We start from the raw sequence: 12,596 nt of genomic DNA on the forward strand, positions 1-12,596 counted from the left end.
AATCAGCGTTGAGAAAGCCGGTAGTCCAGCTTGATTGGTTGAAACCCGGCAAGAACGACTGTACAGAAACACATGGGTACCAGACTAATAATGATCTTATAACGTTTCTGAACAGTTTCCTGCATTGGGAGCGTGTGTAAGTAGGCACGTCGAGATATTATTGTTTACCTGTTAAAGTTTTCTGCCGTTCGATATCTTATTCCTTTCCAAATAAGACAAGAAGAACTCCTCCTGTTAGCTTGTTTTGCTAATCATAAGGGTAATCTTCACTCAGCATTAGACTTTAGTAAATACAACAGCAGACTGCACTACCCGGAGTCTCGGCATGCTTTACAAGTACGATTTGTAAGTTAAAACTGCATATCTTCCCTTCATAATGGTCTTAATTTTTCGGCTGCTCTCTTTAGGGGTCGCCAAAGCGGGTCATCTGTCTGTATTGCACCGTATCCCCGTCATGTGCCTTTGTTGACCGCAGTTAATCTTTAAGTGATGGAGACGGTGGCCCTGGTTGCTCCAGTTACAGCTTTAGAGTTCCTTCAGGATGCGTTTCTAATTAAAGGTTAGTGTTCAACATATAAGATAAGCAAGTAGTTATTCTTGTGATGCTCTGCTGTGTTTTTCCACAGTGCTCCTATATTAACTGCATTTTTGTTACAAGTTCTTTATTGTTAAACTTTAACTTATTCAGAACTTCTTCATTTTGTATCTGTGCCACATTCTCTTTGTAACTCTGGTTGCTGTAATGGTTAGCTTGAACTTTAGAGTTCCAAATTTTGTACATTATTGCACAATACAAACACACACAACTTTTCTTTCATGGCAGGTGAGGGTCCGGTCTTGTCGGTGTACAGACTCAAGCCTCGCCCTAAAGCCTGTGCCTCATTGAGCATTCTCCATCATTACCGGATTCATGGAATAAGACCTAGAAGGTGGGAAGCTGAGCCACCACGGAGTGCCGGTTAGTATAAGCTGTTAGTATGAGCTGTTTCTTGTTTTGTTTGATTGTTTTTACTATATGTTAATATGTCGAGAAAATTATTTACAGAGCAATACGAAAGTGAAAGAAAGGCAAGTCTGGAACCAAGAATGGGTTCTCAGCTATGATAAAAGTTAAAGTATAAGCAGTTAAAGGTATGCTTGCAGGTGTTAGATTAAATTGAGGATATACAGTATACATATTATCTTTATTAGACAATTATTTATTGCGTATTAAAAGTCTTTATTCACGTAAAGCCTCCAGCTATTTTTGCTCTAATTTTTTTAAATTTTAATATACATACATTTTTTTGCTCTTATTCACCAGCACTGAGCACTACAGAGCCAAATGTCTGCGACCTTGCAGTATTTGGAGGCAAAGCTGTGAGGCTTGTAAGGTTCCGTGTGGAGGATGGGGAGCATCTTCGCCTGGAGGTCCTGGGTCCCCTCATGGAGCTACAGGACTGGGCTCTGGATGTCCGCTGGCTCTCTGGAGGCAAACAGCCACTGCTGTGTGTGGCTCTTGCTCATAATAGTGCTCTTCTCTTGGATGTCACAAAAGGAAATGCCGTGGTGCAGCGTTCCTGTCTGGAGGGGTGTTTGCTGTACTCTGCTCTCCTTCTGGTTCATGAATCCTGGGTGGATACTGTCATAGTTGGAGGGACTGTGTTCAATCAGCTGGTTCTCTGGAAACCAGGAGACAAAAGTGGCAATCCTGAAAACAAAGCTCCAATTGAAAGGCGTCTACTGGGCCACACTGGGGTCATCTTCAGTATCTCTTACCTCCAGGAGAAAGGATATTTAGCTTCAGCCTCTGATGACCGCAGTGTACGGGTGTGGGGTGTTGGCACTTTAGGTGGGCCTGAAGGTAAATGTGGGGACTTGAACCCAGTTTGTTTAAGGATCCTATATGGACATCAGGCCAGGGTGTTCTCAGTCCGTCTCTCATTAGGGAATATCTTCAGCGCTGGGGAAGATGGCACCTGTTTAGTCTGGGACTGGGCTGGAAGCGGGAAGGTGGTTCGCACGTTGAAGGGACACCGAGCAGGGGGTGTTCGTGCACTGGCAGTCAGTGAGGGAAAGGATGCGAGCTGGGTGGCTACAGGAGGGGCGGATGGAGGGGTAAGGTTGTGGAGAGTGGAGGGCAATGAGAAGAAGGAGTGTCTAGAGGAGGAGACAGTGACAGAGAAACTGACCGACCTGAAATTTCCTGGTCAAGGCCTGCCTAAAGTTGTTTGCTTAGCAGGAGAAGAGGATGGTAGTACAAGCTGGAGTCAGTGTAAGCCTGTAGTTTGCACTGACAAAGGAATAGTTTACCAATATAGTGTTGGGAAGTGGGAAGTAGTGTGGAATGGGACTCCAGAGTTTCAGTCCTACTGTGTGATGGAAACGATAACTATCACTGTGAAGGAGTCGACAACCAAAGTTGATTTGTGTGCTGTGGGAAACCTCAGTGGGTGCTTACAGATCTTTCCCATGTCTCATCCTCAGTCTGGAATTCTGCTTACATGTGGATCAGGGAAGATCCATAGTCTTATTTGGCAGAAGGAAAAAGAGCGTGCGTATTTGTTAGCTTCAGGTGCTGAAGGGCGTGTCTATCGCTGGTGTGTAGAGACAAAATTCAATGAAACCTGTTCTTTAGCTCTCAGCATCACTGCTCTACCTTCTTTCCTCCTCCCCTCTTGCGCTAAGCGCTGGCTTACAGCTGCAGTGCGCCTCCAGCGCAGGTCAAGGGAGGTGCTTTGGGTGTGTGGAGACAGGAGAGGATCCCTGCTTCTGTTTCAGGAAAGAGAAAACTCAAAGCAAAGAAAAGGAGATGGTGAGGAAACAAATGAAGAATTACTGACAGATGGTAAACAAGGTGACGATGAGGAAGGTGGGCCTGAGGGAGAGGGGAAAGGCAAGATGGAGAATGAAGGAAGCAAAGAGGTGCATGACCTTTTGCTGCATCCTCTGAGCTGTCTGTTTGGGGTGCACGGGAAACAAGGTGTAACCTCAGTGTATGAGTACCAAGGCTTGTTCTATAGCACTGGCAGGGACGGCTGTGTTAGAGTTTTCAGTGTGCGTCCATCGTCACCAAAGAATCTTGAGGAAAGTAGAGAAGATAACGCTGCGGAAACAAGTGAAATGAATGAAGAAAGGCTTCAGCTGGAGGTTCTCAGGGTCCAGCGTGCCTGCAAAGGAATGGAGTGGCTGGAGAGGATTTTAATTCTCGAACCTGAAAAAGAAGTTGAGGAGGAAGAGGTCACCGAGGAATGTGAAGAGCTGTATAACAAAGAACACCAATTGACCGAACAGGTGGAGGTTAAAGGGGAGGAGGCAGAAGAAGAGCGCTTCAGAGAAGTAGAGAAGGAAGGCAGAGAAGCCAGATTTGTAATTGTCGGCTTTCATGCAGTCCATTTTGTTGTTTGGGATCCAGTGAGGCAGGAGAGACTGTTAGCAGTGCCTTGTGGTGGGGGGCACCGCTCTTGGAGTCTGTGGCCATCCCACAAAGGAATTTGGCTCGGATATGGAGCTTTGGTGTTTATCAAGCAGGGGGCAGTCCTGGCTTCACAGCCCCCCGGAGAAGCAGTGGGTTGGGATGGAAAGACAGGAAGGGCTGGAGGAACAGGACTGAAAGATGGAGTCCATGGAAGAGGAATTGGGTGTGTATGCAGGCTGGGGAGGATAACAGACTTTGGGAACAGGAATCAGGCAAACCACTGGGAGTTAGTAGTGACAGGTGGAGAGGACACTAGCCTGAGTGTCCTGGCGGTACATCCCTTTTCTGGCAATATTAAAGTTCTTTCAGTTATTACCGACCACATCTCGAGCATCCGCACGGTGACTGCGATTGTTCGCCCAGAAGGGGGGAGTGAAAGCCAGTCAAAGCCTCTCTCTGCTCTGCTCGTGTCAGCCGGTGGGCGGGCTCAAATCCAAGTTTACCGGCTGTTAATTGTTTGGGACGGGCAGAGACTGGCTCCTTCCTGTCAGGTGATCCAGGTAGCCAGTCACCGTTTGGACAAAGAGTGGGAGAGGAGGCGCAACAGACACAAGATGGTGAAAATGGACCCGGAAACGAGGCAAGTTTTTTAAAGCTAGTGTTTAGATAGCCTCTGACCTCCTGTTATTTGTTCTCTGCATATATTTTCTCTTCCTCACAAAAAATCTGTGTTCAAAGACAATCTGCTGTTTTTGTTGTTGTTTTTTTTAGCTGAATATAACTTCAGTGTTTTTGTTTTTTGCATTTTAAAAAATGCACCTCTGATTACAGCTCTCGTCTGTGTGTTTTCAGGTACATGTCTGCGACAGTGGTGGATGAAGAAGTAAACCGTGTCCTCGTGGCTCTGTCCTGCAGTGACGGGGCTGTCAGGTTGGTATTCATCACAGCAAGGGTTCACACAGCTGGAATTTTCATTGAAGCTGCAGAAAAGAGAAAATCAGAGTGTCTTCGCATTGAGTTGATGCTCTCAAAAAGTATTATATTCAGTACTGGGGTGATGGTACTGGTGATTATAATAACCATAATGATGAATGTAACAGAATCAAAGGCTTTACATTTCATTTATGTGTGTCCGATTGTGTATTGTGGCAATAATGAACTGCAATCATCAGTTTTGTATTTTCAAGTATTTTTGCTCAATTTTGCCAACACGTGTACCATGCAGTCACAGATGTTAACATATGTGTAAGGAAATATGCATTGATCCTGCAAGATCTTATGTGGTCAGAACATCAGTATAATAACCAGCATTATGAATTTTTACCTAGTTATAGTCCAAAATCTCTTCCTCCTTGACACTTGTTTATTTGGGCTGAACAATGGGAGTTTTTGGAGTTTAACATATTATTCTGTAAACATCTTACTCGCATGTTTATTTTGTATTCTCATATAGCCTGGTATTGAATTTAGTCAAGTTATACTGTGGTAAGTTTTAGCATAGATTTTTAATCTTATTTTTCATGTATATTCAGATAATTAAAAGAAAATATGGTCATTAAAAGTCGGGTGGAAAATTAAAGGAACTGTTTTGGTAATCATGTACATGAACCCTGTGTGCTGCTATAGTGTCTAATGTTCTCCCTTAATACTCTTCTCACTGTTTCCTCACATCCATTACTGTTTTTTCCAGACTGTTCTCTGTCAATGAAGCGAAAGGTCAAATCGATTTGCTGTGGGAAACATTCTACCATCAACGCTGTGTACTCAGTGTCGCCACCTGCAGCCTGGAGGATGACAAAGGCAACAGGTTATGACTGTGATTGCTCATCTTTTTTTCCTGGGTTGTTATGTCATGCTTTACAGAACCAGACCACTGCTTTTGCTGTTTAATCTTTTTAGACTTAAAGTGAAATATATTTTTTTAAAAGCAGCTGGCGTATTAATACTACAGATGTACAGTATTTAGGAAAGCATGGAGAAAGTAGTTCTTTTTTTAACACTTAGTTTTATATCTATAACTGTGTCTCTCTTGCAGGTATAAGCTGCTGTTCAGCGCTGCGACTGATGGGAAAATCGCAGTGTGGAATTTGACCGACTCTTTGTCCTCATCAACGGATAATTCGAGCTGTGCTGCAACATCACCAGTCCCCTGCCTCGATGTTCCCGCCCACCAGAGTGGGATTAACTCATTGGCTGTTTGGGCAGAAAAAATGGGACAACAACAGGGTAGTTGCCTGGTAACTGTTGCTAGCGGAGGAGATGATGGACAGCTGACTGTGTCCACAATCGGGGTGCAGCACTCAGAAGGTGGGAAAATCGGGAGCCAAGTAGGGTTTTCTCAGATTTCTGAGTCTCAGCCTCTCCTACAAAAGCAGCTCCAGTGTCCAGACAGGCTTCAGATTCATCTCCACTCCCAGTGCCAGATATCACTGGCCCATGCTGCCCCTCTAACAGCGCTGAAGGTCCTGAGACCAGACCTCTTGGTCTCCACTTCCTCAGATCAGAGGGTTTGCCTTTGGAAGGTCTGCAGTAACAGTATCAGCCACTATGGGGCAATGTGCTCCCACGTTGCTGATGCTGCAGGGCTCGCAGTCTGGGAAAGTGAGGAAGGAAATCAGAAAGTGAAGATAGGATTTGAGTCTGAGCAGGAGAATGCTGGGAGGCTCAAGAGGGATAAAGAAACAGCTGATGAGAAAAGCAGTAAAGAACCTGTTGAGGTAGAGAGCGAGACAGGTGACCCAGTTAGTAAGACTACTGGTGAGAAAGAAGAGACGGGCACAAGTCCAAGAAATCAACCAGAGAATGACTGCGTAGGTAAGCCTGTGAGTGCAGTAAAGCCTGAGACAGGTTTGAGGGAGCGATGGGAGCGATGGGCGCTCGTCTGCGGTCAGGGCTTCCAGCTACTACGAGTCAAGAATCCGGAGATGGATGCAGAGAAAAATGGAGAAAAGGGAAAGCTGGACGAGCGAATTAAAGTGACTCTCCAAGAAAAATGATTCTGAATAAAAAGATTAAAGATACTTTTGTAAAAACTTCACAAAGGGACATATTTTTTAAAATTATTTCTCAATTACCTGTCTTAATTGCAGCTGTATACTTTGATGTAAATGTATGTCTCTGGTAATTGTTTAAAGTATTTATTCTCTAGTTTTTGTTTCTTTATTTTTTTGTTGCATGAAAATGATAAAAACATTTATTCCCAGTCAGCTACGTAGAAAAGGATGCTGGTGTTATTTGTCTCTCAGAAACAGTTCATAACTTCCCTTCCAATCATTCATGTCAACTAAAAGGTAAACCTGTTTCTCCATCACCTGTTCAGCTCTGATGGTTCAGTAAGGACATCTCCTGGTTTCATCTTCATGTTTCCCTCTCACCAGATATCGGTTGGGATATCTGGTGAGAGGGAAACTGTGTTGACCAGCGCCTTTACGGCTGTGGCTCCAGCAAACGTCAGCTGATACTAGAAAGTAATATTAAATAAATTATAACAACATGTTATCAAGCTTAAACGTGCTGCTGTTGTTTAGCGCCACAATAAACAAATGAGACGGGACTTAGGACAGCAAAGCCGATCAGCTGATCATTGATCAGTTTCATGATTGAAGTAGCAACAGGAGATGGAGGGAGAGAGAATGAGAGAAGAAGAGGCAGCTGCAGCGTAAAGACACAGATTAACTCCAGCTTTGTGTCTTTTTGCTTCTTTTTTTTTTTAATTTTTGCTGAAGTTCGGGACAATTCGCGTTTCTTTACATCTAAATACGGAACTTTAAAGTTCGACCTCATCAGCTGTAATTGGTCCTGCCCAGAGTCGATCATGACCAATTGGCCAATCCACCACCTTTCATTGTTTATACCGTTACAAAAAAAACGTCGCCCCATAAAAACGAAAAATCACCATTGGCCCACCGCCGATGGCCAGTCCAGCTATGTTCCCAGTGTACGGTAATTAAATGAAGGATTAAAAATGTTCTTTAATTTGTCTTAACTGATTTCAGATCCTTTAGAAAGCAAACCATTTATTAATTTCGTAGATGCGAGCAGCTATTTTTTTTCCTGGTGTTTCCTTTAAGAAAACACTGAAAGCATTCACGGCACAGAGAACATTAAAAACCATCTCTGATGTGTTTGTGGCATCTGTGGCCTACTTTAGGGAATAGTACCAAGCTGCACAAAGATGGCTGAAGTGACTGGAGTTATTTTTAATACAGTATGGTGCATCTCATCCAGCCAGGAAATAAAGGCCTTTTTGTTTTTAGATGAAGAGTCTTGGGAGTTCATTTCTCCACACAGTAAAAACCTCAAAACAGAAATTTGCAGTGTAAATCTAGGCTATCACCTCACCTACTCCCAAGATTTGTCCTCAAGCAAGGTACTTAAATTCAGATTGGTTTATGTTCCAAAAATGTGTCTGTCTAACATTGTGATGAGCTTAAAGCTAGACATAAAAATGCAAACTGTCAAAATAATTGTCACAGGACAAATTATTTGAGATTAGAAGTCTCAGGAATCTCCTCTGAGACCTGACTAATCTGCAGCAGAGGCTCCCACTTTGTCACGCAGCAACCACGAGGGTTTAAAAAAGTAATTGTAGTTTGAGTCAGTTCATAGTGTCAGTATGCTGTGTGTTATTGGCTGAAAGCGAGGATTTATATAACCACTCCTGCCTATACTGTGTATATTTGCGTATTTGTTTATAAAATGCAAATGTAGTGCTTTGAGATGAGATGCTTAAGTGGCACGTTGATATGCGACTGTGTGTGTGTGTGTGTGTGTGTGTGTGTGTGTGTGTGTGTGTGTGTGTGTGTGTGTGAGTGTCCCTGGCATGCAAATGTAGCTGTGGAAGATGCCAAAGAGAATATTCACCTCAGGCATGTTAAATGTCAAAAAGTACAAAAGAGTGTGTGCTCAATGTGTGTTGATTCACTGTCACCTGCTTGGAATTTAACTACGAACACAGATGAAGTGCCCACCTGCACTCTGTGTGTGTGTGTGTTTGCTTGTATTCCTCATGTTGTGGGCACATTATAAAGTCAGTCACATGTGGGGACAGGGGGAGGGTGAAAAACAAGTCCTCTGAATATTAGTATTAGATTACTACATTTAAAGGTGAATTCCTGGTTTATTATTAGACTTCCAATAAATTATGGCAAGTCCATGTAATGTCCTCAGAAGTAATGGAAATAGGACTCTGTGATGATTACTGGTTACTTGACACATGGTCTAAATGCTGGGATTACTGACATTAGCTAAATTAGATTCCAGTGTGTGCACATATCTGGATGTGTACGCACTTGGACGGCTGTGTGCAGGTTGGGGCACATGGAGGGGCCGACTGCAGGTGTCCATGAATATTTTAATATTTCAGTCTTGTCTCATATTGCTTTCTGCTGACCTCCCATCTCACTGCCTGCCACTCATAATGAAAGAAGAAGGAAGAGAGAGGAAGGAGGAAACGGTGAGTAAAAGAGAGGGAGGGTGTTGAAGAAGAGGGACCTGAAAGAACGGGGAAGACAGCTTCTTGCACCATTTCCCATAGCTCTCTTTGTGACCACAACTGTCAGTTAGGAAGGAAGAAAAGATGAGGGGCTAGGGTGAGTGAGCGCATGAGTGCTTGCATGGTGAAGGTGGTGGGGGGCTTCTTGCTGCTGGTTTTTGTTGTTTGAGGAGCGAGAGAGGCAGGATTGTAGGATAATACAGGGGTAAAAAAAAAACAACAACTATTAAACTTTTAAGAAATTTTACACTTTATGAAAACCTTTTTGTTTGTCTAGAATTTCGCCTGTGGTTTTCAAGCAGGAGAGTGGAAATAATTGATAAAAATCCAGTTTCAGAGATCTTCACAGACTGGTGTGGGGAAGTGTGAGCTGGGAAATTGCCCCTGAGTCTTCTGACCCACTGACCCTGTGTCAGCATCTGCAGAAGGAGGAGCATTTTACATCTATCAGAGAGGTACACTCTCTCTCTCTCCTGGCTTTTCATCACTGTTTCTGATGTTGATCCATTACTTATTGTTGTTTGTATTGTTGTGATGTTTTGTTTGTTTATTTGTTTTCCCTTTTTGTTCCTCAACTTTAATGGGTAATACTCAAATATTATCTATAAACATTATAGTGTACAGTACCACGCAAAAGTAATGATTACTTTATATTTTTTCCTTCCAAGCCAGCCAACCCATTCTTGTAAATTTGTTCTGTCTTTAGGCACTTTGTTACTAGCAGCCTGTGACAGAAGCACATCATTTTTCACATTTCTTTAGTCAAAGATAACACGTTTGTGTGTGTGTGTGTGTGTGTGTGTGTGTGTGTGTGTGTGTGTGTGTGTGTGTGTGTGTGTGTGTGTGTGTGTGTGTGTGTGTGTGTGTGTGTGTGTGTGTGTTGGATATAAATTAAACTGTCTGCCTTAATCTTAAACCAGACACTACAGCTTATATACAGCTCACCTGCCCTAACTATAAGCTAAAAAAGAGCTTATAGTTAGGGCAGGTGACCCTGAACCACTCCTGAATTATGATCCTATAGGCTCAGATTGCTACAGGACTTGCACAGCACTTCATGTGATGCACTGACCATTTCTTCTTTTCTCACTTCTCTTTATTTCCCACCTATTTATATATCACTGCAAGATGTCGTTAAACTTTGCCTGTTTTTCCTTCTCACAGTTACAAAGTGCTTGCTTTTAGGGAGTCATTTGATTCTTGGGCTTTTCTCTCAAATACTCTGGGCTCTTTAAGCATCTTGAGGAAAACTGTTTTTGTGATCCGGTGCTTTTACCTTCATTTAAAGGAATTGGACAAGTGAAGGGCGACAGAAGTAATGACAGGCCTAAGGGGGGGGGGCTTCAACAGAAAAACAGTATGCCCTTCAGTTGATCCACTGTTCACTGAAGGGCCAGTGCAGGGTCTCAGTGAAGGGTGGCTGTCAAGAAGCCATTCATAAGAAGGGAAACAGGGAGAAAAGGCTGATATATGTCAAATTACACAAGAATTGGACTTAAAATCAGTCACAACAGGCCTTAGGAATGAATCTCAATTTTAAAGTTTTGGTTCAAATCATCTTTAACATGAACAACAGTGAGTCTCTACAGCCATCTGTAAAACCTGGTAGAGCTTCCATCATGTTAGACTTCAACATTACTGAAGCAGTGTGGGATCATCTTGACAGAGAACGGAACAAAAAGCAGCCAACGTCCAAAGAAGAGCTTTGAATGTCCTTCAAAAAAGCCTGGCCACGTGTACCTGGAGACTGCTTAAATAAATTAGAATAAAGCCTAAGAGTGACTGTACTGAAGAATAAAGGTGGTCTTACAAAATATTGACTTTCATCCTTATTCGAATTGTACAAACTGTTTTTGCCTTGTAGTGTGTATTTACATTTATGTTTGCACATTTCAGCAAATCACTGCAAATCCTTCTTAATTCACTTACAAATATAAAGAAATGAGGGCTGGGAGGAGAGCTTTGCTTTGGTGTCAACATGTCTATTAGTCTTAACAATGTTTATCTTTTGTCTTAACCCAAATCCAAAAGTATGGTATGAAGGGAATTCCATCCAGCAACTGTTTCTTTCTCTAAAAGTGGACTGCCTTTCAGATAGACTTAGTGTGATCGCTACAGCTACAAAGATTAAAGAAAATGTATATTTGCTCTCAGGCTCCTGGACTGGTAATGTTACCTGACCGCCTGCCTTTCATTGGTTCATCTGGGACTAAATCCACAGGTAATCAATGAGATTCAAGGACTATATTACTGAAGAGTTAGATAAAGTGATCTAACTCACAGCTATTATAATTAATGAGTGTTTTATTTTGTGCAATGTGGTTATTTCTGTGGCAGAGTTGCCCTTTTGACAGTGCAAGGTCTCCACAAACAAAATGATACAAGTTATGAAATCATACAAGCAGAAGTTTTCATGTAGCATAAATCCAACTCAAATTGTGTCACCTCTTTATAGACATGTCTTTATCTCACCACATGACAATATTCTGACACTGGTCAACAAATGCACTTTGTTGAACACTGTCCTTTTCAATGTGCTATAGAAAAAGAGATTGATTGATAGAATGAGGATTTTGCTACTGGGACTCTTTAACCTGCACTGTGAAAATGTTCACTTGCTCACCTTTTTTAGTTAGCACTTTCCATTTTTATGTCATGATACTCGCAGTATTGGACAATGAGGATTTCAGCATTTAAGAAATACGTTTTCAAGATTAGACTTTCCATACTTTTTTCCAACAAATCAAGGCGACGTCAGCGATAAACATGGGGATAGACTTCATCAAAAAATGAAAGTTATGGAAAAATTATATTAGGGAAATCAAATCAGTTCTTGTTAGTGCATCAGTTCCAATTACAGTTTATTGACAAAGCAAAAGTTTCTCTTACCATCTCCACTGCTTTTGTTTACAGCCAAGCCAACCCCCTCCTCTCCAGGTCTCTGGCACCCCCACCAGTCCAGTCGCAGAAAGCGTAACAGACAGCAGAAGACTTCTTTCTCCTCTGACACTCACCCTCATCCAGGACCCTCCTCCATCCTCCTCTCAGACGCCACCATGACTCCTTGGGGAAGGCTGGCTCTATCTGAGTCCTGCTTTGACTCAATTCCCAAAATACTTACTCCACGACCCTCTCCACCTCCACCCCCAGCCTCTCCTGTTCCCGAGCAAATACCATCAGCTACCCCATATCATGGCAGGAGACAAGAAGAAGACAAAGACAGTTCAGGCTCAAGTTTTAACTCTCAAATTCCATCTCCACCTGTGGCAGTCACGCAAAACAGCGCAGGTATGACTACAAAAAGGGACAGCCATTACCAAACAAAACCAGATGACAATATTACTTAAAGTCTAATGAGTCCAGCTACACACATAACGTCCCTGCAGGAACACTTGGTAGTGATTGATACCTAATAGCTGATAGTTAATTTAACGGAGCCTGTAAAATTTAAAAAGAATTCAAATAAGATCACTCACACACTTTAATATACTGTAATTATGCTTTACGATACAAAGAAAAAGTTGGCAGCAGACAGATTATTTTAAAAAATGTTTTTCATGACCCGCCAATTTCCGGGGGCGAGGTCACTGAGGCAGTTAAACAACTCCTTGGTGGCAGAGCCCCTGGTGTTGATGAGGTCCGCCCCGAGTTCCTGAAGGCTCTGGACGTTGTAGGGCTGTCCTGGTTGACACGCCTCTGCAATGT

The 12,596-nt window shown here is 42.7% G+C and overlaps 1 protein-coding gene and 1 long non-coding RNA gene across 4 annotated transcripts; both read left to right on the forward strand.

Moving 5' to 3' along the window:
• Positions 1–12: 12 nt before the first annotated feature.
• On the forward strand, positions 13–6,544 carry wdr6 (WD repeat domain 6). Of its 3 annotated transcripts, none has more exons than XM_026153792.1 (7): positions 13–76; positions 408–559; positions 824–958; positions 1,304–4,037; positions 4,250–4,327; positions 5,088–5,204; positions 5,433–6,544. In XM_026153792.1, exons 2-7 carry the CDS (start codon positions 490–492, stop codon positions 6,391–6,393), a joined length of 4,095 nt encoding a protein of 1,364 aa, XP_026009577.1. In that variant the 5' UTR covers positions 13–76; positions 408–489; the 3' UTR covers positions 6,394–6,544. The 3 variants fall into 3 exon arrangements, with proteins under 3 accessions (XP_026009577.1, XP_026009575.1, XP_026009576.1); XM_026153790.1 differs by having other exon boundaries at positions 20–136; XM_026153791.1 differs by lacking the exon at positions 13–76 and adding an exon at positions 147–336.
• A 2,626-nt stretch (positions 6,545–9,170) lies between these two features.
• Positions 9,171–12,127, forward strand: LOC113013140 (uncharacterized). Its single transcript, XR_003270794.1, has 3 exons — positions 9,171–9,346; positions 11,046–11,112; positions 11,805–12,127. It is a non-coding gene; the product is annotated as an uncharacterized LOC113013140 (long non-coding RNA).
• Positions 12,128–12,596: the final 469 nt, after the last annotated feature.

This window comes from Astatotilapia calliptera, chromosome 20 (assembly GCF_900246225.1).
Source record: "Astatotilapia calliptera chromosome 20, fAstCal1.2, whole genome shotgun sequence".
Taxonomy (NCBI): Eukaryota; Metazoa; Chordata; class Actinopteri; order Cichliformes; family Cichlidae; genus Astatotilapia; species Astatotilapia calliptera.

Bases quoted from the DNA above. Each gene is read 5' to 3' on its own strand.
- wdr6 (XM_026153792.1), top strand. From the start codon at position 490: ATGGAGACGGTGGCCCTGGTTGCTCCAGTTACAGCTTTAGAGTTCCTT. The intron at 4,328-5,087 runs GTTGGTATTCAT...TGTTTTTTCCAG, and splicing joins TGCAGTGACGGGGCTGTCAG to ACTGTTCTCTGTCAATGAAG. The intron at 5,205-5,432 runs GTTATGACTGTG...TCTCTCTTGCAG, and splicing joins GAGGATGACAAAGGCAACAG to GTATAAGCTGCTGTTCAGCG.